The sequence below is a fragment of the Ambystoma mexicanum genome, chromosome 4p, assembly GCF_040938575.1.
Source record: "Ambystoma mexicanum isolate Mex_15411 chromosome 4p, UKY_AmexF1_1, whole genome shotgun sequence".
Classification (NCBI taxonomy): domain Eukaryota; kingdom Metazoa; phylum Chordata; class Amphibia; order Caudata; family Ambystomatidae; genus Ambystoma; species Ambystoma mexicanum.
The window spans coordinates 1,163,961,513-1,163,989,357 of record NC_090927.1 but is presented as its reverse complement, the minus strand read 5'-3'; the positions used below and the strand labels follow the sequence as shown (position 1 = coordinate 1,163,989,357).

General features: G+C 47.9%; 1 protein-coding gene across 17 annotated transcripts in view; it reads left to right on the top strand.

Moving 5' to 3' along the window:
* The window catches only part of SYNE1 (spectrin repeat containing nuclear envelope protein 1), a 1,651,720-nt gene that overhangs the window by 1,190,989 nt on the left and 432,886 nt on the right, over positions 1 to 27,845 (top strand). For all 17 annotated transcript variants that reach the window (XM_069606781.1, XM_069606782.1, XM_069606785.1 and 14 more), the window contains one exon: positions 15,307 to 15,426. In XM_069606781.1, the coding sequence (XP_069462882.1) occupies positions 15,307 to 15,426 (120 nt within the window). The remainder of the gene's footprint in view (positions 1 to 15,306; positions 15,427 to 27,845) is intronic.

Genomic DNA, 27,845 nt, shown 5'->3' with positions numbered 1-27,845 from the left:
GGATAAGAGGGGGCTGGAAACACCACTACCATGTCAATCTCCTGAGTTCTCACGAACGAAGGAATACAGGAGCCAAGTATCCTGCAACTACGAGGCTGGACCGAGGAATCGCTGGTGACCCGCTGGTGCTTCGACCTTTGGAATAGCAGGAACAGCTATTCCCGGCATCTTCAACCATCTCCTGCCAAGTAAGCCTTCGGAAGCGTCTCTGGGCCATCCAGTTGACTGACCAGCTTACAAAGGAGTTTGGCTCTGCAACCGCCGCCAGGTTGTGTTGTATTGCGAGTCCTTGTCCCTCTCCCACGCTTCGTACGCTTGGCGTCCCCAGGTCTGAAGGGAGGAGGGTTCATTTGGCTCGAATACACACGGCCGCTCCGTTGTCCTGTGCGGCAACAAAACTGTGCTGGTTTCGTCAATTGGGACATCTTTTTGCTCTACACGACTACGAGGCGTTCCCTGCTCTTCTGAACCTGCCAGCTGCTGAAACTAACGTGGAGAAGCCTGGGTCTGCTTGCTTCGGGGACCGGTGAGTAGTTTAGCTAGGATCTGGTCGCCCTCCTGCAGTATCCCATTGCTTTTCCCTGCTGTGTAAAAACAGCACCCTTTTGGCCGTACTCGCGCTCTGCTTCTGCTCGCTGTGGAGGCTGCGCTTGAGTTGCGGAACCTGTTCTCCTTCTGCTGTGCACTAACCCGAACTGCCTGACTTCCTCCGAAGAGCTTCCCCTTTTGCCCGTTGGCACCAGCGTGGCAGGTACTTTGAGCACAAGGCTCCACTCTTCGCAGGGCTCGGACTTCCATCTAGTTAGGTGCCTCTGAAGGCGAACTAAGTCTAAAGCGTTATCGCACTGCCTGTTTTCCTTCCCTGGCAGGTGGACTACATATTTCGTGCTTTAAACGCTTGCGACTGTGTATTTGTATATATATTGTGTTGATATGGTATGTGTTGGTTTAATATTGTGATATTGTGATTTTCTCGCTACGGTCATTATTTTAAAGGCCTTAAAATAAATGTGTATCTATTTTTGATATAACAACTGTTTGGAGTAGTTTGTCAGCGCTCTTGCTTTGTGTGCTCACTGCGGGCTTTCAGTCACCCTCACCCCTCTTGAGACCTAGCCTTGACCGCCGCGATCGCTACCTTGATTGGTCTGGCTTGTCCAGAGGTTACCCTGTTCCAAGTAATTAGGTTGGCCTTCTGAACTTCTGCGCCACCAGGACAGAGTTCAGAAATCCGTCTTAACAAATTGGTGTACAGCGGTGGGATACGACTGAAGGTATCCAGTGTTGCGCTCGAACTAAGGCATTTCAGGTTATTCCAAACAGTACACGTAGTGAATTGTTATAGTATAACTTTAAAAAGGCCATAGTCCTATCAAACAGTATGGAAACAAGTACGTTGTTAACTTTAAATGCTTCCAAATCAGAAACGCTGAAAAAGATGTGTGCGGAGAGAGGTGTTTCCTCTCAAGGCACGAAATTGGAAATGATCCAAAGAATCGTGGCGTGGCAAGAAGCGCAGCTTGACGCTATTACTTCTGAGGACAGTGCGGAAGGTGGTGGGGCTGCTCTCACTGGTAGAACCGACGGTTCTGCCGCCGCACTGTTCCACCGCGACCACGAGGACAGGGAGGATGTAATGTCTAATGTTTCCTCTGCCAGTGTTGATGGGGAGGCTATGCTTGAATTCAAGAAGCAAGAGCTGCGGTTTAGGCAGCAGGAGCTTGAATTCAGCATAGCCAAACTAAAAATCGAACAGGCAGAAAAACAAAAAGACAGGGATCACCAGTTGGAACTGGCCAAGCTTCAGGTTGCAAATGGATCCAAGGGTCCTGGACATGGGTCTGGGGCCTCCTCTCATCCACGGTTTCCAAAAGATCTGCTCAGTGTGTATGAAGAGAGGAATGACATTATGGACTGGCTGAATGCGTTTGAGTATGCATGCGAGGTCCAGGAAGTTGACAATGCTGATAAGATTGCGTGGTTGCTCAGTAGACTGCCCCATTCTGGCTGTAGTGCCATTATGGAAATGTCGAAGGCTGAGCGGGCTGATTTCGCAATGTTAAAGCAGACTCTCATTTTAAAGTTTGGGAAGACTCCGGCCCAATATTTAAAGCGTTTTCGAGAGTATAAGAAAAAGGAAGGTGGTACTTGGGTATCTTATGTCGCTGAATCTTTGAAAAACTTAACTGGCTGGGTCGAAGGCTATAAGGTTTCTACCTTCGACGGCATGATAAATCTTGTCATGCTGGAACACATTTTTGCTTCTTCTTCCCCGGAGCTTAAGCAGCATTTGGCCGATTCGAAGGAGATAGATCCTAAGAAGCTGGCCATTGCAGCAGACTTATGGGTGTCACATCGAGTGTCCCATAAGGACAAAACTCATCCTGGTAAGCAGGAGGAGGGGAAAAAGTCCAAAGATATGGAGGGTGGGGAATCTGCTAAATCTTCTTCCCAAAAGGGCCACAAAAAGAAAAACAAGGGTAAGACACAAGAGAACTCACAGGGTAGTGGAGGTGCACCTCCGAAACAGAACTCTGGTTACAATAAGCCTCCCTACGTAAACAGACCCACTGGGGCTTGTTTTTCTTGTGGAGCAACTGACCATGTGAAGGGGGATCCCCGTTGTAAGGTTAGACCTTTGGGGGTCCACTCCGCTAATCTGGCCTTCTCCTCCTACGAGGAAGAAGAGATTACAGGAGCATCCTTCTCCTCGGACTCATTTCCCAGCGGGATAGAGGCTGAGGTAGTTTTAGTGTCCCTGGGTTCCTGGGAGCCTAAAGTCGCAGAGGCTTATGCTAGGATTCCGGATAATACCAAGCACTACTTTAAAGACAGTGTGCTGATCAATGGAGTGGATACTCCAGCTCTTAGGGATAGTGGGTGCAGTCGAACTGTAGTGGATTCTACCTTGGTAGACTCAGAGGAAGTTGCCAGAGCTACTCTGATGCCCACTAAGTTGGCTGACGGCCCCCTCCGTATGTTTCCCGTGATCCCTGTTAATCTAACTTTAAATGGTACAGCAGTCAGGATTCCAGTGAGCATTCAGAGAAACGTCCCGGGAAAGGTCTTATTAGGTAATGATCTCAGAGCTTTAGGGCTCGTAGGAGACACTGCCGAAAGACCCTACACACGGTCTCAAGCACGGGCAGCATTGGCCAAGTCCAATACGCCGCCCCAGCCAAAGGGGAAACCCAAGGCGAAAGGAGTCTACAAGTCAAGACGAGGGAAAGAGAATATTCCCCCGAGCTCGCCTACCACTGCGGTGGAGGAAGTTGGTCAATCGCCCGAGCCTGACGAGGAGGTGGCGATGCCTGAAGTATTCGACCCCAACGATCATCCTGAACTAAAAGACTTGTTAGTTGAAGGAGGTCCTGATAGGGACGAATTCAGTAAAGGCCAACGTGAGTGCCCATCTCTGGAAGGCCTAAGGAGACAGGCCTGCTCCCAGCTTGAGGGTGAACCTCCTGGGAAGCATAGGATTTATTGGGAAGGTGGACTCCTGTATAGTGAGCCCACAGAGTCTACAGAAGGAGACCATAGGAGGTTGGTGGTTCCCCTTGCTGATAGACCCTTCCTCCTGCAGTTGGCGCATGAAGTTCCCCTTGCTGGTCACCTTGGTATGAAGAGGACCAAGCAAAGGTTATCCATGCACTTCTACTGGCCCAAGATGGGGGTGCAAGTAGAAAGTCACTGCAGGAGTTGCGCCTCCTGCCAGTTGTCTGGTAAGGTTGGCGCGACAATCCAAGCTCCGTTGGTACCGCTCCCAGTTGTGGGGGTACCATTTGAAAGGGTAGGGATCGACATCGTCGGTCCCCTTGACCCGCAAACATCCTCGGGCAATAGGTTTATCCTGGTGCTGGTCGACCATGCAACCAGGTATCCTGAGGCCATCCCATTGAAAACTGTAACTGCCAAGTCAGTTGCAAAAGCTTTACTCGGCATATTTACTAGGGTTGGCTTCCCTAAAGAAGTTGTGTCAGATCGTGGCAGCAACTTTATGTCGAAGTATATGCAGGCTATGTGGAAAGAATGTGGGGTCACCTACAAGTTCTCTTCTGCCTACCACCCCCAGACCAATGGTCTGGTGGAACGTTTCAACAGAACGTTAAAGAGCATGATTGGGGCTCTGGAGGAGCCCCAGAGAAGAAAATGGGATCTTCTTTTACCATGCTTACTGTTTGCCTACCGAGAGGTACCACAGGAGGGTGTTGGCTTCAGCCCCTTCGAACTTCTGTTCGGTCATCCCGTACGGGGACCCTTAGCCATTGTCAAGGAGGGATGGGAGATGCCCACTCCCCCTGTTACTACCAATGTAGTTGACTATGTGCTAGGGCTCAGAAAACGGATGGTACTTCTGATGGGCTTGGCTAGTGATAAATTGAAGGCAGGGCAAGCGCTGGTGAAACATTGGTACGACCAGAAAGCTTCCCTCATCAACTTTACACCTGGTCAGCAAGTCCTGATCATGAATCCAATAAGGCCTCGCGCTTTACAGGACAAATGGTCAGGCCCTTACACAGTGGTGGAGCCCCTGGGTGAGGTGAACTATTTAGTGGACCTTGGAAGGCCTGGACAGGCTCCAAAAGTGTTCCACGTGAATAGGCTGAAGGCTTTCGTCCCAAGAGTCGAAATCGCAGCACTGCTACTGGCGTCAGACGTTGAGGAAGAGGAGTCTGAACCTCTCCCCGACCTGTTCCAGAGCAGTCCTTCAGATAGCTCCGTTGAGGGTGTCCGAGTGGCCCCTCACCTGACTTCTGATCAGCAGGCTGAGGTGAAAAGTTTGCTTAGGCAGTTTTCCCCCCTGTTTTCACAGTCCCCTGGTTTGACACCTTGGTGCAAACATAACATTGACACAGGAGACAGTGTACCTACCAAAAGTAGGGGATACAGGATGTCGGATAAAGTACGGTCTTATATTAAGACCGAGGTCAACAAAATGTTAGACCTTGGGGTGATTGAACCCTCTAGTAGTCCTTGGTCCAGTCCTGTGGTTCTGGTTCCAAAGGCAGGCAATTCTGAATTGAGGTTCTGCGTGGATTACAGGGCTCTGAATGCTGTCACCAAGACAGATGCCCACCCCTTGCCTCGAACAGATGAGCTGGTGGATACTTTGGGTGCCTCCAAGTACCTCAGCACGTTTGACCTCACTGCTGGCTATTGGCAAATAGCGTTAGCAGAACATGCCAGGGAGAAGACGGCATTTTCTACACCAGACGGCCTTTACCAATTCCGGGTAATGCCGTTCGGGTTGAAGAATGCACCTGCCACTTTCCAGAGGCTTGTGAATCATGTGTTGAATGGGTTGGACGAATTCTGTCTTGCATATCTGGACGATATAGCAGTTTTCAGTGCCACCTGGGAAGACCATGTGAAACACCTCAGGATTGTGCTCCAGGCTCTTCAAAAAGCCCACTTGACCATAAAGGCTAGTAAGTGCCAGATTGGACAAGGCTCAGTGGTTTACCTTGGACATGAAGTAGGTGGAGGGAGGATACAGCCTCTACCCAGTAAAGTACAAGCAGTACAAGACTGGCCTACCCCCACTACGCAAACCCAAGTGAGAGCCTTTTTAGGACTCACGGGGTATTACCGCAATTTTGTGGCAGACTATGGTACCATAGCTGCTCCTCTGACTGCCCTCACAACTCCGAAGAAACCCAAGAAGGTAACTTGGACCGACGAGTGTGAGAAGGCCTTCAATGGCTTAAAAGACTCCTTGTGCCAGGCCCCTGTGCTCAGGGCCCCTGATTATCAAAGACCTTTTATCGTGCAGACGGATGCCTCTGACACTGGGATAGGAGCTGTACTATCACAAGTAGATGAGAAGGGTAAGGAACACCCTATCGGTTTTATTAGTCGCCAGCTTAAGGACAGAGAGCTCAGATGGTCCACGGTAGAGAAAGAATGTTTCTCTGTTGTGTGGGCCCTAAGGAAGCTGAGGCCCTACCTCTATGGGACCCACTTCACTGTGCAGACTGACCATAAGCCGTTAAAGTGGCTAATGAACATGAAGGGGGAGAATCCAAAGTTGCTTAGGTGGTCCATAAGTCTACAAGGCTTCGACTTCACTATTGAGCATAGGCCAGGTGTCCAACATAGCAATGCTGATGGGTTGTCCAGAATGTTTAACCGACCTGAACAAGAGACTCATCCAGGGGTGGATTAGTTCCCCCTGTCCATAGTCTGGGAGGGGCGAGTGTTAGGAAAGATTTCGTAATTGTAGGGAATTTTCCTTCCATGTGGCAACCCCTAAACTTTTTGCTATTGTTTTTAACCTTGTTCTTGACTTTGCCAGAGAAGTACAGCCTTCTGCCGCACTTCTCTGGGCTTTCGCTCCTTTCTTACGGGGAAACTGACATGCCCTTAAGACAGTCAGTACCGGGGAACGTGGTTTCCCGTAGTTTCTTTTATCGTGTCGCAGCTTTAGTGCAACACGACACAAGAGGGCACTGTAAGCTAAGTTACAGCTCTCTTGGGTCTCTAGCCTTCTACAGACCCTAGATACTCTTTTAGGATGGTATTTGATCGGTGCAAGTCATTCAGGGACTGGAATGGTGGCAGCGATCGTTTTGTTTATTTTGAGCTCCTTTTGGCGTTCTGAGCACGTTTTTGCACTGAACCCAAAATGGTGGCCTGGCTCCCAAAATGGCCAGGCCGCGAGGCTCCTTTGTCCTGTCCACTGTCCGTCTTGCTCCCTTCACCTTCCCCAGGTCCGGCGACCCGGGGCCTTCCTTATTTGGGCATGTACTTTCCCGCGAAACGTGGTTGCTTTCGCGGGCTTCTACATGTCGTTTGTGTGCCTCCAGGGTGTGGGCTGGGATGTCTGGTCCCAATACACATCCTGGGTGCCAGAGAGTCTAGGGTGGTGTGAATGCCTGGGACCACCGTGGTCCGTGATTGGTCCACGTATGGTATGTGTTTTGATGAGCGGATCTCCCATTGGCTCCCCTCCGTTTTGGCGCGAAGGGAACCGTGGATAAGAGGGGGCTGGAAACACCACTACCATGTCGATCTCCTGAGTTCTCACGAACGAAGGAATACAGGAGCCAAGTATCCTGCAACTACGAGGCTGGACCGAGGAATCGCTGGTGACCCGCTGAAGGAATCCTCCTTTGCACTGCTGTCGTCCGGAGAGCCCCTGTCCTCCTTTGATCGAACCAGAAGGCCTGTACTGGTGCTTCGACCTTTGGAATAGCAGGAACAGCTATTCCCGGCATCTTCAACCATCTCCTGCCAAGTAAGCCTTCGGAAGCGTCTCTGGGCCATCCAGTTGACTGACCAGCTTACAAAGGAGTTTGGCTCTGCAACCGCCGCCAGGTTGTGTTGTATTGCGAGTCCTTGTCCCTCTCCCACGCTTCGTACGCTTGGCGTCCCCAGGTCTGAAGGGAGGAGGGTTCATTTGGCTCGAATACACACGGCCGCTCCGTTGTCCTGTGCGGCAACAAAACTGTGCTGGTTTCGTCGATTGGGACATCTTTTTGCTCTACACGACTACGAGGCGTTCCCTGCTCTTCTGAACCTGCCAGCTGCTGAAACTAACGTGGAGAAGCCTGGGTCTGCTTGCTTCGGGGACCGGTGAGTAGTTTAGCTAGGATCTGGTCGCCCTCCTGCAGTATCCCATTGCTTTTCCCTGCTGTGTAAAAACAGCACCCTTTTGGCCGTACTCGCGCTCTGCTTCTGCTCGCTGTGGAGGCTGCGCTTGAGTTGCGGAACCTGTTCTCCTTCTGCTGTGCACTAACCCGAACTGCCTGACTTCCTCCGAAGAGCTTCCCCTTTTGCCCGTTAGCACCAGCGTGGAAGGTACTTTGAGCACAAGGCTCCACTCTTCGCAGGGCTCGGACTTCCATCTAGTTAGGTGCCTCTGAAGGCGAACTAAGTCTAAAGCGTTATCGCACTGCCTGTTTTCCTTCCCTGGCAGGTGGACTACATATTTCGTGCTTTAAACGCTTGCGACTGTGTATTTGTATATATATTGTGTTGATATGGTATGTGTTGGTTTAATATATTTTCTCGCTACGGTCATTATTTTAAAGGCCTTAAAATAAATGTGTATCTATTTTTGATATAACAACTGTTTGGAGTAGTTTGTCAGCGCTCTTGCTTTGTGTGCTCACTGCGGGCTTTCAGTCACCCTCACCCCTCTTGAGACCTAGCCTTGACCGCCGCGATCGCTACCTTGATTGGTCTGGCTTGTCCAGAGGTTACCCTGTTCCAAGTAATTAGGTTGGCCTTCTGAACTTCTGCGCCACCAGGACAGAGTTCAGAAATCCGTCTTAACAAGGTGTGCTGTGGTTTCTCAAAGAAAACCAAGAAAGATCGCTTCAGCAGGTTGGCAGCGTGGCTCAAATCGAGCAAGACCCCTGACTCGGCCTCAGAGCAGGGTCATGCCTCACCCAAGACTGGCCGGTCAGAGGAGGTTGAGATCCTTTGCAGACTCCCCACCCGCGGCGGTCCAAGAGAAGGCCAAGCTCTGCGACACTGGTTCCACTGTGTTTGCCACGGATGCAGGTCTCGAGTCGGGCAGAGCGTGATCACCATCAGTCTCCACGGTGAACATGCCGATAAAGGGGGCTTCTTCTCAGAGAAAGTCCCTAACCCTGTCCAAACTCTGTTTATCAGCAGACAAACCGACAAGGGAGAAGTCCGGGCAGGACCCTTCGAAACTAAGACCTCGCAGTCTTGCAAGTCAAATGATTCGACGATTGCCCCGTCAACGAGGGCCTTCACCACAAAGTCTATGAAGTCGACAGCGTTCACCACGACAGCATTGAAGGAGTGTGGGTTCATGAAGGTGGTGCCTACAACAGCCACCCTGCCTGTATCCTTAACCCCAAGGTGTGATACTACTGCAAAGGCAGTAACAAAGGCAGCAGGCACCACGGGGATGGGAAAAGGCCCTGTGACTACATCGGCCCAGAAGCCCCCGGAGAAGGAAAGCACTAAGAGAGGATTAAGGCCTCCGATGGAACCTCTGCGGGATGTGGCCCACGTACTGCTCCAGAAAAACCAGTGCAGATCTATTCAAGCTCTGACGACAGCAACAATGATTTTCCTGATTACCACTATACAGACTAAGACGGAGGAAAATCGGAGGGCGGTAAGCCTATGTCCCATGCGTGCAAAAGGAGGCACGTTAGTCCAGGCCCTACACCACTGCTTCCTTTCACCCCTCAACCGAGGGACGTGTCACTGGATATTCTGACGACTCTACACGCACTGCTCACGGAGATCCAGCAGAGGCTGCCCCCTACACCGGGGCCTGCGGTTGAGCCCGGCTCGTTGGAAGAGAAAGTTTAATGGGGGAAAGCGGGTCCTCGGTGTCACCCGACCCCGCTGCCACCAACGTTGTGTCATGACCTGCCTCCACCCAGAGCTTCGCCTCTACACACGGATACATGCATGGACACGGCTAAAGGCACGACGAGGAAGATGACTATGTGCCAGCTGCCGGTGAAAGGCCACAGGCGTTCGAGCCCCCATAGGGCCTCCCCACTGGATGAAGTTGGATCCTTTCATTCCATAATGTCCAAGGCCTCCCACCTGTTTCAGGTAGTACCTGAGGAAGCTAAGAAAGAAGGGTTCCTGTACCAGTGGTGCAAGTCCACAACAAAGACCATCATGTCCGTTCCTTTCCTGGATGAAACGGACCTGAAACTCTGGGCGGTATTCTGGGCCCCCAAGTCTTTTCTGCCATCGTTGAGGGGTAAGGTGGTGAGGATCTTCACGGGTAACACCACCACCATGTTCTACATCTGGAAGCAACGAGGTACTCGCTCGCCAGCCCACTCCAAAGAGGCCCAGGATCTGTGGTGCTGGGCTATTCGTCAGGACATGTTCCTCGTCCCTTTTCATCTGTCGGGTGTCAAGAACACCATCATGGACTAGCCCCAGCAGGGAGCTGCGTTCTTGCCACGAGTGGGAACTTCACCAGGACCAGGTGAACCTTCTGTTCGACAAGTGGGGCCAACCTTTGCGATGCCGGCTAACTCCAATTGGCAGAAGTTCGCCTGCAGGTTCCCTTAGCCGAGGAACATGGGGGATGCATTCTTGTTGGAGGTACTGTTCCTGTATGCTTTTCCTGTATGATTTACCACTCCTGCTACATGTGATCAACACTCACAGTGCCACTGCAGTATGAGACTCGTCGCCCTGGCGTGGCCCAGACAAGTCTTGTGCCCGACCTGCTGCGTCTGTCAGCAGCCCCGTCCATCAGGCTGCTGCTGCTCCTGGACTTTCCCACCAGAGAGGGGGTGGGGGTGATTCTGCACCATGGCCCTGAGTCACTGAACCTAAAGTCATGGCTCCTGCAGCCCTAGAGTTTGGAGGTTATGCTTTACCTGCGGAATGTAAGGACATGCTGGCCAGGGCCAGAGCCTCGTCAACGTTAAAGTGCTACGGCCATAAGTGGAAGTGCTTCTCTGTGTGGTGCCGGGCCCAGAAGATTACCCCTCTGCGTGTCACAGCCAACTAGATTCTACCATGCTTGCTTTCCTTGGCCAAGGCTGGACTGGCTCACGCCTCTATCAAGGTGCACCTCACCACCATATCCCGTTACACCAGATCTCTGGGTAGGCCTTCTCTGTGGGCGCACAGACTTGTCAAGGAGTTCCTCACAGGGCTCTTCAGGACTTTTCTGACAGTGAAGGCTCCTGCCCCAGCTTGGGGCTCACTGTAATTCTGACTAAGATCATGGGGGCGCCCTTTGAGCCTATGCATTAAGCACTGCTCAAGTTTCTCTCGTGGAAGATGACCTTCCTAGTGGCCATCGCCTCGGCCAGGCGGGTTGGGAGATCCAGGCCCTGTCTTGAAAGCAGCCTTACTTGTCTTTCCATGCTTCAAGGGTGGTACTGCGTACACGCCCATCTTTATGCCGAAGGTACAGTTGGAATTTCACTTCAATTAACCTTTGGTGTTACTTGTCTTCTTCCCAAATCCGTCATCTCCAACGGAGAGGACCTAGCATTCTCTGGATGTTGCTCATCCCTTGAAGTTTTACGTGGCACATATGGAGAATTTTTTGGAATACTTCTCAGTTCATCAACTTTGAACCTGTGAATCAAGGAGAGGCCTTATTATGAGCTCATTACCTCCACGAAACAGCATGTGGACACAGAAACTTACAAACAACCATATCGATGTCCTAGAGTTGCCAGCTGTGCACAAAGCACTACAAGCTTTCCCTCATTACTTGGCACAGACAACACACATGCCATGTTTTACATCAACAAGCAGGGCGGGACACATTCGCTAAACCTGCCCAGACTAGCACAGATGATTTGGAGATGGAGCCTCCAGAGGAGCATCTTCTTTGTGTCACAACGCATTCCGGGGAAACACAACTGCCTTGCAGACACACTAAGCAGAAATACATACCTACCGTCAGAACACAAATGAGAGTTGCATCCAGGCATTGTGAATGACATTTTCACAGAATGGGGTAATCCAGAAGTTATCTGTTTGCCACAAGAGAAAATGCAAAATGCCACACTTAGGCCTCCAAGTTACCCCAGAGGGAATCCAAGGGGAACGCACTGTGGATCAGTTGGTCATGGATATTTGCTTATGCTTTGCCTCTGACCCCACTGCTCAACAGAGTAATCCACAAAATGCATCAGGAACACTTAAAAATGATCCTAGTTGCTCCAATGTGGTCACGTCAGACATGGTATTCCCACCTACTCAGGATATCCGTTTGCCCATCAGCCCATACAACATGTCTCAGAAACAAGGGTCAACCCTTCATCCATACCCGCAGACAACCAACTTAGCAGCTTGGCTCCTCAAGTCAAAGGGTTTGGTTTAAAAGAAGCACATAAACCTAACACTAGACACTGCTACTTTAACAAGTGGAAAATAGTTGTCATATAGTGTAGAAAGTCTAATGATAATCCCATTCACTGTTCACCTTCTAACATAGTGCACTATCAACTACACTTGTTGGACTCGGGTCTAGTGTTCAATTCCCTAATGGGCCATTTAGCTGCTCTTTCTGCATGCACAACATCATAAAGCATAGTTTCATAGTGGAAGATTGTAGTCTTGAAATCCCACATCGAAGGGTTAAAAAGGATGTATCCCCCCACTACAAATCCACCCCATGGTGAGATTTTAACATTGTCTTGAGTTAGCTTATGGGCCCCCTTCGAAGCCATTCATAAAGTAAGCCTCAGGGATGTCAGTTTTCTCATAGCCATCGCTTCTTTAAGATGGGTTTGTGAGCTCCAAGCATTATCAGTGTCGGAACCTTTTTTCACAATACACAAGAACAAAGGGCTCCCAAGAATACACCCACGGTTCTCACCGAGGTTCATTTCTAGATTGCATGTCAACCAATCTATTGAGCTGCCTGCATTTTTTTCCAATACCCACAGAACTCTTAAGAAAGATCGAGCCCTATGAAACCAATAAGGAAGACAGACCAGTCCTTTGTTTCCTTGGCTACAGGGAGAGAAGGGGATCCTGTCTCCAAAGCAGCCATTTTTAAATGGATTGTAAAATGCATACAGCAATGCTACCGGTTATCTAACAAAGTCCTACCATCTACATGTAGAACACACTCTACAAGTGGTACTGGTGCCACATTAGCCTTCTTTTCAAATATGCCCTTAGAGGCAATCTATAGGGCAGCAACATAGGGCTCATTTCACACATTCGACCTAACATTAATGTGTGAACACACAAACTAGGAACGACTCTCAGGTAGGACAGGCATTGTTAAGACATCTCTTTGCCTGTGTCACTTCTAACAACCCACCTCCTCCTGGTACTTCTCTCTTGACTATGCAAAGCATGGGATTCTAAGCAGACCCACTAGCTACAGAAGACAAACATTGCATACCTGTAATTGTCTTTCTGATGCATGTATTTGCTTAGATTCACATGCGCCCACCCTTCCTTTCCTTGTTGGGAGTAGAAGGTACTTAGACAACTTAAACCTTCTGCACTTTTCTTGTACTTGAAGATGCACTTCATGTAACCTCAGGTCAGAAGCAAAGCAATCCGAGGGCCTTGATGCGTGAATGACCGTGGATACAGTACAAGTCGCAGGTGGGATAGTATTACAAACACACCCTATCGACGTCCCTTTTTGATTTCGAATACAAGTCATGCAATACTCTGCACCAACCACTAGATGTCGGCAAATGCAAAGCATGTGAATCTAAGCAGATACAAGCATCAGAAAGACGATTACAGGTATGTAATGTTTGTAAGACCAAGCCAGCCTTGTTCCATTAAATAAGTATTTTTTTACTCGCTTCAGTACCTAAATTATCCCTATTTGTTAACAAAGTGGATGATGAATTTGTATTCCATAGGGTTGCTGCCTGATAGAGCATGGACGGTCATAGGGAGGCGTTTGTCTTTAGGTGCCTTGGTTATGGTACCATCTTTGGATTTAGAACTAGAGAGAATCTCTACCTGTGTCCAGTACTTCCCAATTGGTCAATCATTTTCTTTAAGTGTTCTAAATTACTGAGAGGGATCCTTAGTAGATTTCCCGTGGTCTGCTAAGTTGGACTATTTGACCTTCCATTTAAGCTGTAAAGTGCTGGTTATAAATTTGCAGGGCCGGATGAATTCAAGGGTAAAAAAAGTAAAGTCTATGTACTCTCATAAAGCTAATTTATGCAAACATGGCTGCAATTCAATTTAAAAACCTTGAGGTTGTCTCTTGTTTTTTCAAACGCATCAGTCCCCCGAACATTCATTGGAGGTTGACCATACCCATTTTCCTCCTTTGCCATTCGCAAAGTGCTGGGATCTTTTTGTGCAGCTGTTATATGGGTATTTGGCTCTCTCATTGTTCTGCTCTTGTCTAGGTATGGTGGGCATGTACTGAAAAAAACACCAATGATTTTGCAATTAAGGGAAAACGCATCTTTCATCTTCTGTGGTGAAACGCAGATTCCTTATGTGCTGTACTCCTTAATGATATAATGAAAACTTTATTGCTCCAACCTTTTTAGTACACAATTTTTATTTTTTCCCCTTTTCCTGGAAATTTAAAATCTACTTTTTGCAGTCACAGTTGAAACTAATAATGACCCACGCAATGATGATGGAAAAACTGAAGGTTTGATTTGAGTCCATGAACAAGATTTTTATATCTAAATGATTAACTTGAGGGACTTTATTTATGGATGTTTTTTCTAATGTCGTTACTGACTTTATTAAGGTCATAACCTAGAACTCAGTCAGTTGTATTGTATTTGTCATTTATATAGCGCCCTTTCACTTGTGTATGGCCTCAATGCGCTTTGTGGTTGGAACGCCCTCTCGGACCGTAGTCCAGGTGTGAGAGATTCTAAGAGTTTGATTTATGCATTTGTGCATTTTGCCAGTTTCGGGCTAAGGTGGGCTGGCTAAGCTCCAGTAAGCAGCCCAGAGGTCAGGCACGTGGGTGGTTGCTGTTGGTGGTTTAGGATAGAATGCTAGTGCCTGAGATTCGATGTGTGCCCAGCTAGACCGACATTTTTTTGTAGGTTGTCGCTGTATGCTAATGGCAGAGGTGTTGTGGTACGTCAGTGTGGACGGCTGTACAAGCTGCTAGACTGGAATTGCATAGCCATAGCTGCCTTCTAAAGTACATGGAGGTGTGCCGTTCCTGCAGCCTACATCCACAGACATACCTTGTACTCGGAGGGAGTTCTTCTTCAATGTCGTTTTTCTAGATCCAACGTGATTGGCTAGACTTGCCAGTTGTGGTCTCCCTAGATTGAAAGCCTGAGCAGTGGTAGAGGGGCCCAGAGGGATGGGGGAGGGATTTACGATAGTCTGTGGTATAGGTGGCTGGGGTCGAATTTATCAATGTGCCGCAGCGAACACCTAGATTTGGGATACCTGGGTAGACTGAGAAACGCCTAAAATGGGGTCACAACCGTAAATGCAGTAACACCTAGGTTTGGGATACCTGGATACAGGGTGAAAGGGCTAAAATGGGGGCACAACAGAAAATGCAGTAACAGTAACATATCAGACAAATACGCTGTGGTCACAAATAACAATGGCTATGTGAAAACGTGGGTTGAGATGGTATGTCCATAGTTGTGTGTAGTGACTACTGTTCCTAACGGTGCCACTGAGTATGTAACGGTGACCAGCACAGAACACACAAGTGTGTTTAAATATAATTGCATCTATACTTTTGATCATCATACTCGCCACAAATGGCAGTGTACAGATGTGAGGATAATTCTGAATTATAGCAGCAGACATCTGTAAGTGGATATGAACTTTAAAAAACAATGTTTATAACATAAGCACAGAAAAATGGCCCTTGGTAATCACTTTGATTTATTCCCAAAGGCTATACTGCAGGCAGAAGAGAGCCTGAAGGAACTGGATGCAGGAATCACTGACTTGAAACGTTGCGGAGACAAGCTGCAGATTGACCAACCATCCATGCAGGAGCTTTCTAGACTTCAGGTGATCGTTTTTGAAAACCTACTAACACTCTTTCCTCTTGTTTACTACAACACATCGTTGTATCTGAATGTAATTGTATGGCTAGCATGATGAAGCAATGGAGTGTGGATTTGTACTTCTTAAACCATGTCTTAAGTCCACCTCTGTGATTAATGTTGTATAAGGCAATGCTGCACGTCTACAAGCCCATCTATGTTTAAACATTGTGGAGGTATTGTAAACCAGAAATCAGTTGTTCATTGTCTAAATGCTGCAGTCACAATGGCTGAAAGCAGCTGGATAACTAACATGGAGATTTATGTATGATCTAAAATGAATCTCAAGTGATACTCCTGTCCTAAGTGAACAAAAAACACTGCTTCGACAGAAATATTTCATTGTCTATGGGAAAGGTATATTTTTTAACACAGAAGATGTGAAATCGTACATATTTTATACACCTTTCAAACTTTTCAGAGCTGCAGCAATAAATCATTTATTGACAAACATAATTTCAATTGACTGAGTGACGAACAATTAAGTTAGGAAAACAATTTTAAATCATCCAAATTAATGCACTCTATCTTAAATAATATTTGCTTTGTTTTCTTTAAACAAATTGTAGTCCTGTGACCGCCACTGTGGAAGTCGAAAAACATTCACCTATTTTCTATTATTGCTATGATTAAAAACCAAACTCAACCTGTCTTACACAAATTTACCAGGGGGGAGGGCAGTCCTAGCTAGCTGCTTACCAGAGGTGTGAAAGGCCTCAACTTCTCCCCAGAACACTCTATCTCTGCCTTTGTAAATAACTAATGAGTGGAAGCGCCCCCAAGTTAGCACGATCCTCCCCGCAATGGGAGACAATAATGGACACTCCCGTAATGGGAATAAGGCCAAGACAGAGTGCGGGTGAGCGTAAGTGGGAGTTTATCCAAAGAATATGGCATGCAAAGAACTCTGCAACCTCCGAGAGCGCTCTGCCTGACAATCGCAAAGGCAGGCGTATTTCTAATACAAAAAACGTCATCAGAACCTACACACTATAGGGGGCACAAGTTAATTGGGATTGGGTGGCGTCGACTAACTATAGGTGTTGCTGCAGCATGGTTGGTCCGGGTGAGATGTCGTCACTGGTCAGCCTCGTGGGTTGGGTTGGGCCTGGCAGGCCGGCTCGAGGTCATCCGGGCGGTGTTGGTACGCTGGGGCAGCCTGTGACAAAGATGAATGCCTTCCCTGACTTAGGTGCCCTAGATCATGCACATTGCAGTTACTTAAAACCCCATATCTAACTTCTACAGTAAATCTTTCAATCAATACAACACAGGAGGAATGCACCTTGTGAGGGGTCTGGTGGTCATCTGTTGGATTTACCGGTGTCCTGACGTCTGGTATTTCAGGTCGAGGGGCTGGGCTCTGGGGGGCTTGTGCCGGGTGGTACATGTTTTATTACTACGTTAGAAGCTACTATGAAGGGGGCTCTGTGTCTTGTCCCATTGTCGGGGGTCTCCTTGGGGTGGTCTGGGGGATTGTGGGATTTACGAGAGGGTGCTGGTAGATCAGTGGATTCAAACGTGAGTTTATTATCGTGCTGTAAATAACGCAGGTGGCGGCCGGTGGCCTTGGATGCTGTGTTGGGGCCTCTGACTCTCTGAAGTGGTTCCAGCTTGGCCGGGGGAGGTGGGGGAGCACGGCACAGGCCTTAGCTTTTTTCTACTTGGCAGGCTTCGTAGGGCGGGAGGGAGAATGGCCTTGCATATATTCACAAAAGGTATTTTCCTCGTGTGTTGCCTAATTTTGAATACAAAACTTTTATATCATTTGTCTTCTTTAAACTACTATACCATACATATATACTTCGAGTTCATTAAACATTTCGTTAATATATTCAGTCTGAGTACCTTTTCGTTACCTAACATTATATTCACTACAGTATTTGATGATTTTATATACATTAGACGTTACATGAGGTAGTTCTAGGTTATGGCCTACAGAGATTGATACTCGCCGCTTGGGGTGATTAAGAAAACATATACGAGTTCAGGTTTCTACATAAATTTGAGAGAACACTTATACAGATAAAGGTTATACGTTTTGTCGACATCTTTCTCTGTAGTTATAGCAGCATTAGTCCAGACCTGGGGTGACATCATATAACGTTACATCTTTATGGTTGATTCACAGTTTGCAGAATCTGTTTAAACAGAGGTAGTTCGTTAATACCAATACTTGAATTATTTTCTACTTTCTTCAGATAGTGATGCTTCAGCTTTTTCCCCGTCACCCCGGCCTCGCGGACCAGGTCATGCGAGGTGCAATATTACATTGTGAACGATAAAATGTTACAGTGTTAGCATCTCGGGTTAGCTCATACCCGACTTTCTCATGGGAACGCGCTCGCAGCGGATCTACCAGGGCTACTGCGGCAGGGATACTTGGAAAGCCCTCCAAAGGTGGGGGCCGCGCTACAGCGCGCTGAACTCACGCCATCTTTGCTGGGCAAGAAGGCTTCTAGGCCTATCTAAACGTTAGTGTGAGTGTATGATGGATATGTGGGGGCAATGTCATCGGCGGGCAAGCCCTCCTCCACCTGGGCCCGGGTGGCATGGGGGGACGCTCGGCGAGCCATGGTCCTCACCTGGGGAGAATGATGCAGGAGAGGGGGGCCTTTAAGGCCTGTCCTCCCCTACATTTCCCCCCTTTCGTTACTAAAGTAACGAATTCTTCAGGTCGTCCAACCTTCTGCACTCTTGTTCCTCTACTATCGCGTCATCCCATGCAGGTGTTCCCTTGATGGGCATCCATGCCCTACACACCCCCCTTAAGCTCTCTCCTCTTCTAGCATATTCGTCTGGTGTGCACGTTAAATATATACAGTCACCACTTTCCTCCAAATCTACCCAGACCTCTGTGTACCATTCTAATTCCACGTTTCGGGGCTCCTTGATAGTGGTATGCCATAGCTTGTCTACTATGTCCTTGTCACGGTACATAGGCACTAACCGGTACTGGGGGGTGTTATCTATCCCTGTCTGCACATATACTTCTTGTGTTGCCCTCATTGTACCACCAGAGTTGCCCATTGTCACCATCATCATTGCGCCGTTAGGGACCACATTTGCACAACATCGGAGGCCCAACTGGCACAGGCAGAACGCCACGAGGAGGAACACCACAGCTGGTACCAGAAATTTCATTGTTATTCCAAGCCAAGAGGGAACCCAGGAGAAGATATTGTCGAACCACGTGCTGGCTTCTGCTCCACCTTCCATCTTCATCTTCTCTCCCAGATTATGTACTGCTTCGATCACGTGGGATAAGGAACCATTTTCCGCGTCTTCAGAAGGTACGAAAGTGCAGCAGGCACTTCCTATTTTTCGGCAAACACCTCCGTCAATCGCTGTCAGTAGGTCCAGAACATACCTGTTCTGCATGGTCATCAGGCGTAGAGCTCGCAGTTCTACTTTTATTATGTTAAACCCTTCTTCAGTGTCATTGGCTAACTGAATCAGTTCCCACCGTGTTATCTGGAGCCATTTTGCATTTGCCCTTGCTTGGACACTTGGAATTAGCGAGGCAAAAAATGTTTCTACAGAGCTGAACAGCCGGTACTTGTCTGGGATCTGTGCCAATAAATCAGACGAAGCTTGAGATATGTAATTTGATGCCCGTCTGTTCCGTGATAGCTCTACTCCCTTCTCTCCGGAGGACAGGACATAGAGGTGTGATTTTGCAGTGGGAGGAACCACACCCTGGTGCATGTTCCCTGGCATCCTTTTATTTTCGTCAACGTGGCTTTCTGGAATCACCATTAGGGCCGAGTGCAGAGTGGCCATCGAGCAGCTGCCGCTCCATGCCTGGGGAAGGTGCAAGTAGGCCTGGTTCCCACATACCCAGTATGTGTCCATCAATGCGGCTGTTCCTTTTCTCATCTCTGGGATGGTGAGGGTTTTGTTGCAGTTTTTATTCGTCCCTATTGCCACTTTTCCTTCTCCCTTAAAACATAGTTCATTCTTGATCTCACTTTGTAGCTTGAAGGGTTTTTCCATTGCTGTTACCCATGTCAGTTTGGAAATGTGCTCCTTCCATACTGGTGTGCATGTTTCTTCCATCCATCGCAGTTTGGCTGGTTGGACACCTCTCAGTGCTTCCGCTTTGCACAGTACTTCTTCATCTTTCCATTTGTTTTCAGAAAACAGTGTCCCTTGTATCGCAAAAAATGGTTCTTTGAGACATACCACTCCAGCTGCTTTTGGGTAGCACGTTTTTTCAGTCTGTATAATCTTGAAAGTGACGTCGTGTGCCTGGAAGGTGTTTTTTATACGGCATAGCGTGAGATGAAGGAGACACTGGGCATCTACAATGGGCAATTCCCTGGGCAACAACACTTTAGGTGTGCCTGATGCATGGGGAATGAGCGAGCAGACATAACAGCTCTCATTTGTCGTTTGTTTGGCTGTGGCACTCATATCAGCATACCATTTATTTGCCTGGTGGGGGTGTCGAGGATCTTCCATTTTGTCTAAGCCTAACCCATAGTACTCATCATACCCCCTCCTGCTTGTCTCTCTTCGCCACCTACTATCCTTGCTTCTCCTACGTCTGCTGTTTTTGATAGAAGAAAAAATTGGCCCCCCTTCCTCCTTCCCACCCCCCTTGTCAAATTTCTGATATGTTTCCTTATGTTCTTTAATAGTTATAATATTCCCATCTTCCTCAATAAACAACAAGTCACTTTCTTTTGATGGGGTGGGGAGGGTGTTGGGGTTGTTATATAGTTTAGGTATGGACATTGTGTTATTTTCCATTTCTGTTTGTATACCTCTTGAATCTGACAGGGCGACAGTTGGTGGTTCAGTGTAATAACCCCATACAAAGTGTGATCCATCCCACACCAGAAAATCACCTTCTTTAAAATTTACACTTGTGGTTGCATTGCTCCCAGGAGCTCGGGTGACGTTACTCCCCCCTCCCCCCTCGGTCATCTCGATAGAGATGAACGCTATAAACCAATATGTTACCAGGCAAAACATTGATAGGAAGAACACAATAACACAAATTGACAATCCACATTCATACGAATATGTAAGTCTATCTATTAACATTTCTTTAATTCTAACAAATCTATTAGTTGCAGGCTGCCCATTAGATGCCATGGTAATTCCTGTTTGAGATACAAAAGTCCATTAAGTACAGGCATGTAAACATTTCCAACGTTGGAAGCTCTTTTTTTTTTTTTTCTTTTCATAAAACATGGACGTGGGTGGGGGAAGGGTTTGTTTCCACAGACACGGGTATTTACAATCAATACTTTTAGATCATTGTATATTATATAGAAAAAACTTCTTCAAAAGAAAGAGAAATTTCAAAAAATGAGAGAACAAAAAAAACATTCAATTAAAAGAGCAAAAATATATTCTTTTTTTTTTTTTTTTTTCGTACGAATGCCATGTCATCAGTTGCATTCATTGTCAATCGCTGCACATACAGAAAATCACCTTCACTCATTCTGCACAACTCCACTGTCCGCTGTTGCCTGTGCCTCGTCCTGCGCCTCACATTCCACGGCGCTATAGGCTCTGCGCACGTCTGTCAAATGCACCCAGTATTTTAGGCCCTTCACCTTCACTGCCGTGGGCGTGCAAAACACTACCTCATAAGGGCCATGGAAACGTGGCGCATTCCACCTTCGCACAAAACTTCTGACATATATAAAGTCACCGGGCATTAGCTGTAATGGTTTGTCAGGCAGTGTTACTAATTCTGTTGTATTCCCCTCCTCTCTTGTAGAGGGGGGGGCTAGTTGCTTCGCTATTATGCGCGCTGCCCGTGTCAGTTTTTTCAAGTACTCTGTGAACTCCTCTCCCAATACCGCTGCGCTTCTGTGTGCATCAGAACGTTCACGGAGAGGTGAATGTGTTGTGTTCATTCTCCTTCCCGTGACGATCTCATGCGGGGACAAATGGTGGTCTTTACTTGGCTGATTGCGCAATTCGAACAGGGCCAGAGGTAGGCAGTACATCCAGGTCTTTTTGAGGGAAAAACATAATTTTGACAATCTGCCTTTTAACAGGCCGTTCATCTTTTCCACTACGCCATTACTTTGAGGATGATAAATCGAACATAATTTGTGCTTTATTCCCAATAACGTAGTCACTTCTTTGAATAGTTCATTAACAAAATGTGTGCCGTTGTCTGAGCGAATGACTTCGCAAATTCCCCAGCGCGGGAATACTTCCCGCACTAGGAACTTTGCGGCGCCCTTCGCATCAGGGCGCGCACAGGGACCTGCCTCCACCCACCTCGAAAATGGACATACAACCACAATCATGTAGCGAGCCCCATTACATCTTTCTCCCATGTCTACATAATCAATGTGGAGCTCTCTGAATGGGCCATTTGGTTTTGGTATCGTACCTCTTAGTGTGCGCAATGTCATACCTGAGTTATAAATTTGACATGTTGTGCATTCCAATGCCAACCTTGTTATGTGTTCCTGGAGGCAAGGTGCAAACCAATCTTCTTGTATCTCCGTCATTATGTGTTGTTTTGCGTTATGTGCGGGAAAGTGTAGTTGTTGAAACGCTGTTTCTAACAATGTAACTGGCATCACCGCTTTTCCTGAACTTTCTTGTCGCCACAATAAATCAGTCGGCGATTTGCTGCATCCCCTCTTAGTCCACAGCAATTTCTCTTCTGCACTAGCTCCCTCTTGCAGCTCTATTATTTCCTGTGTGGGCATCATGTTGTATCCTGTGGGGACCTCTTGGCTTGTTGTGTGGTGCAATATGTACTCTCCTACTTCACCTTTCTGCAAATATGAAGCTTCTTTGGCAGCGGCGTCTGCTGCCGCGTTCCCCAAAGATATAAAATCTGTATTTGTGGTGTGGGCTTGGCATTTTACGATGGCTACTGCCGTGGGGTCTTGCAGGGCCTCAATCAGTTCTTTCAATAATTCTGCATGCTGAACCGGTGTTCCATCTGCTCGTCGAAACCCTCTCCGCCCCCACCGTGCCAGCCCGCCGTGTACTGTTGTTGTCATGTATGCTGAGTCTGTATATATTGTCACTGCGCACCCCTTGGCGGCATGCAATGCTTCTATTAGCGCTATTAGTTCTGCTGCTTGGGCTGAATAGTGTGATGGGAGGCGGTGTTGCACTAGTGTCTCGTATTCATCTTCCTCTAATCGTACAACTGCCATACCCACATGTTTCTCTCCTGTCTCCATGTCTATTGATGCTGACCCGTCCACGAAATACACCTCTCCCTCGTTCAGGGCATTCTCAAAAACCACCTGGTCCTGACCTTCGTCACCTGTGTACGTTGCGCAGTTGTGGTTCTGCATGTCTTCTATGGTGCACGCCTCTGTGATGAATGTGGCTGGGTTCACTGTTTTACATCTCACTATATGGATGTTTGCGCTGGACAATATTATTTCATATGCTGTGGCGCGTTGTGTTGTCAATGTGCTCTTTGATCGCTCTAATATTGCAAAGAGTGAGTGTTCCACAAAAAGTGTCACAGAACAGCCCATTACTATCGTGGCACTTTTCTCAATAGCGAACGCAGCTGCAGCTAGGGATTGCTCGCACGCGAAATGGCCTTGCATTACTGCGTCTAGGGTGCCACTATAGTAAGCCAGTGGCTTGTGCCCTAACGATGTTTTTTGTGTCAGCACTGCTGTCATCAGTGTTCCTTTGCAGTGTGAAAATAAGAAAAATTCGCGCCCATAATCTGGATTCGCCAGTACTGGAGCGCTTGATATCAGCTCTTTCAGTGAGTTAAATGATGTGTTCATTTCTTCTGTCCATTCTATGTGTTTGTTTACCTGCTGGGCCTCTTTTAGTGCCTGTAATAAGGGCCTTGTGTATGCTGCATAATCCAATATCCATGCACGGCAGTAGTTGCACATACCCAGAAATTTCTGCATCTCTTTTACTGTTTTGGGCTCCCCAACTGCTCTAATCGCCTGTGCCCTGTCTGGTATGATCCGCTTACCATCCTTTGATATCAGCTGTCCCAAGTATAGGACCTCTGTCAGACAGTATTGTAACTTCCCCTTGTCCACCTTGTACCCTTTATTGGCCAATAATGTCAGGAGTGTTATTGAGTCCTTTCTACACTCCTCCTCAGTTTGTGCACAGACCAATAAATCATCAACGTACTGAATCACCGTGCTTTCTACAGGCAAATTCCCCAGATCTTCATGTAGTATCCTATTGAATATGCTTGGGCTCTCGCAATATCCTTGCGGTAGTCTGCAATGTTCGAACCTCCTCCCCCCTAGTGTAAACGCTGTTAAGTACCTGCTCTCTTCTGCTAAGGGAATCGAGAAAAATGCATTTTTCAAGTCAATGACCGTGAAGTGGGACGCTGTTTTTGGAATATTGCATAGTATTGTCGCCGGGTTCGGCACTAGAGGGAACTCCTTCTGAATCACATCATTGAGTGGGCGTAAATCTTGTATCATCCTCCAGGAACCTCCCTTCGCCTTTTTAATCGGGTAAATGCATGTGTTACATGGGGAGTTTGAGGGCACTATTATTCCTTGCGCTAGCAGTGCATCTATTGTCTCTCTGATCCCTTCTTCTGCTTCGCGTGACAATGGATATTGTTTTACCCGGGGTAGAATTGCTCCCTGTTTCAGTTTTATTACCACAGGCTGAACCCCATGTAATAACCCCACATCATGGGGGCCATTTGTCCATATGTTAGTGGGTACTAACCTCATGTCATCATCAAAAAATGTATGTGGTGCTCCTACTACTGCCATTAATTCAACTTTAGTTTTTCTCGCTGTAATTACAATGTCGCACGGCATTGCTAGTTCCATCACTATTTCGCCATCTGTTTCAGTGTCAGAAAATAGCTCCTCGTCCGATAGCTCCCGCAGTGGGATATTTGCATTTGTACACAGTACTGTTCGCCACTCACATCCTTCCATGTCAACTCCAATCACACATATTCTGTTTGCTGACACATGTACTGCGTGTAAATCCAATGATAGCACTGACCCGGGAGCAGTGTCGGGGCTCACTATGGGGCGGAAAAGGAATTCGGCTGGGATCCTCCAATCCGTCCTTTTTAGTTCTGGTACTACGAGAGCCAATGTTCTCATGCCCTCAACAAACATCTCCTCGTTTCTTGGTAACCCTCTGATCTCTTGCATGATTGTGTGGCCGTGTATTACTGCTAGTACGCGGAGGGGACATATGCCTGGTGTTGAACATACGATACCGCTTTCTGTGAATGATATTGTCATATTTAGTTTGCTTAAGAGATCCCTCCCCAGCAAATTAATGGGAGAGCGTTCATAGTACAGTAAGGGTGCTTTCACTGTTTTACCCCCCACTGTCACATCCAATGCCTCTGTGTAAGGAACTTCAATTACAGCCCCAGAGAACCCCTGCGTCTCTAACGTTCTATTAGATAACGGGAACCGGCCCTCTCTAATACATGATTTCTCCGCTCCCGAATCCACCATGAATATGAATTGCTTGTCTCCTATCTGCGCTCCTATCAATGGTTCCTCTGATGCATTGTGGGTCGTAGATAGTACTGGACACGCAAGTGTTCTCTGTGGGCTGTCCTATGCGGGGTGTCTCATTGCCCCCCCTTGATCAAAAATGTTCCCCGAAACTACCGACACCCCGCTATAAGGTGCGGGGGCAGGCGCTCCATTAGCTACTGTGGCGAAAGTGTTACCTGGCGTGTATTGCATATTGTCATTATTCTGTGGGTGGTTTTGTGTTCTGTACTGATGTCCGTGTAGTTGTGCGTTACTTCTTTGCCCTGCATTTTCTGGTTGCTGGTATTGTCCCATGGGGAGGCCGTATGGGCTTCCTGGGTGGGGGTGACCGTACTGCTCTGTCTCCTGGAACCCGTTGTTTTGTCTGCTCCTGCACTCCCTTGAGTAATGCCCCCATCTCCCACAATTCCAGCAGCTCCCCTGTGGACCTCTGGGACCCTGCCACCCATTTCCTCCCATTCCTCCATACCCTTGTCCTCCTCTTCGGCCCCTGTACCCACCTCTTCCCCCTCTTGGGGCCCACTCTTGCCACGCCAGACCTCCGTTCTGCTCTTGTTCGTTCCACTGTCGCTGGCCTTGTCCGGCCCAATTAGCTGCTATTCTCCCTTGTATTGCTATCTGCCCCTCCTCTCCTTCGTCTCCCTCCCTCATGAGTGGGAGTCCGGCTACCGCTGCTGCGACCTTCACTAACTTTGACTGTACCAACTTCGCTTCGTCTGCCAACCTTTTCTGTGCTACTTCCCTCTCTCTTTCTTTTATTCTTTTGCAATGGTGCACTATTATGCTTTGGATCTCCGGCCACCCCTTCGCCTCAACCCCTGCTATTTTGTCGAGTGCCTTCTGCACCTCTTTTGAGAGCCCTCTCTTGATGATAAAGTAAAACAGAGACGTTGACTGATGCCAGGGCGTGCCCGTTTCCGCTCTCCACATCTCCTGCACCCGGAGAATGTAATCCATAGCATCCTCCCCGTCATTCATTGTACATTGCATTACTGACTGTAAATCAGGGGTATCTGGGAACGTCTCCCGCAGTGCGTCCCACACCCTTGCTCGCACTGTATTAAAAGAAGCCCCGTCATGGCGATCACAATTCAACGCCACGCCTGGGAAACCAGCCTTAGCCCATACTCTGTCCGCTTGATCTCCTACTGCGGATACTAGTAGGCTTTTCACATCGCCTACTGCCAACGGTATGCCGGCGGTATGTTTCTCAAATGCATATATCCACTTGCTCGCCCCTCCTGACAACGGGGGCAATAATTTCATTAAATTAGCCTTGTCCATCTGGGCCCACGGTATATAGTTTGGTCTCCCCCCCCCTCTGTGTATCAACGGAAGTTGTAACTTCCCTTTTGCAGTTGCACCCTCCCCTACCTTAGTCGCTGCTGACTCCAATGACGCCATCTTCCCCACTCTATTTCTTAATCGTCCCATCCATTCATCATCTATAGTCCCTAGCGAACATGCACCGTCCACCTCCTCGCTTTCCCCTCCTACTGCCATACTCAACCTATCACTCTCATCCAACCCTCCTCTGACATCACATAACAAGTCCTCTCTGATCCCTCTCTCTCGTGATACATCACCAATGCTCCCTTCTACTGCTCCTACCTCTATTATTCGTGTCGGCTCTTCCTCAATTCTGAACAGTATTTCCCCCTTTTTCCATCCTTCCTCAATTTGTCTACTTTCGCTTGACGCTCTAGACGTGCGTCCTGATTGTGTAGGGGCGCACGCTGTGCGCTCACATATGTCTTTTATTCTTGAGAGTTCATCCCTTGCCACAGAAAGCCTCGACTCTAAGTCACTCGTTAGCTTTTCTATATTCACCCTCTGTGTGCTTCCCTGGGCGCGCTCTCTAGTGCTTTCGTATGGCGGGGGGGCTGTTGGTCTCTGTGGTGTAACAGTTGTGGGGGGAGGCACATAAGTAGGGTCGCTATATCCTGCTGCGGGGGCTGGTTTGTTCAATATTGGGTACAAGCTAATCACCTCCGTAGGTTGTTCTGTATTTAACTGGTCCTTTTCCCCCCTTGGAATCATGAGTGGGTTGTCTGTTGTGGGCGGCAGATCAACATTTGGTGCCGGATCTTTGGGTGGGGGTACTTCCTCAAACAATCTCCAGAGGTCTAATATCTCCTTCCTGTTTTGCCATTGTTTTCCCTTATACTTGAGGCTAATGCATGCTCGTACCATATCAAGAACGCTTTTGTCAAAAGATCCTCCTTCTGGCCAAATCTGGGGCAATCCCTCCCCTTTCAATTCTGTTACCCATTGATCGTGATATTTATTTATTCGTTCAGCGTACCCCGGTAAGCTCTTACAAATATGCGACAAGGGAGTTTCTGCCCCCATATTCTAAATCACTAGCAACGACCGTGTCCACCTCCTTTACTTTTAGTTAGGTGTAGATATATTTATCTATATCTTTATGGCACAGACAAGAGCGGACGTCTCAACGATATCACCCAAAGTTATTCACTGCACAAATCCTTTCTTACTCACCACAACTCATCCCCTTCCCATTCCCATGCGCTCTCATGTAATTTCACTTACAATCAATCAACTACTAGTTATGGCCAACACTCTCTAGCACCCCCTCGCGGTCAACCGTTCGTCTCCACTACTCGCACGGTGCGCGCACCCCTCACAATACTTTCCCACTCACACCTCTTCTTTTTTCCTCCCTTTCCTCCCTGGCCAGCTGTCCCTGTTTTTCTGCTAAGCTTACTGTGTTCACGTCTGTACGTGCCACTACTTAATCCCACTCCTAAAAAAAGTGCTCCCTATTTTATAGTTCTTCTACAAGTATGTCTACCTTATACCCTTTTCGCGTTCACCCCTTGCCCCGTGGACTGGAAAAAAAAGAAATAGAAAGAGTAGCAATCACTAACAGTATCCTAAGTGTCTC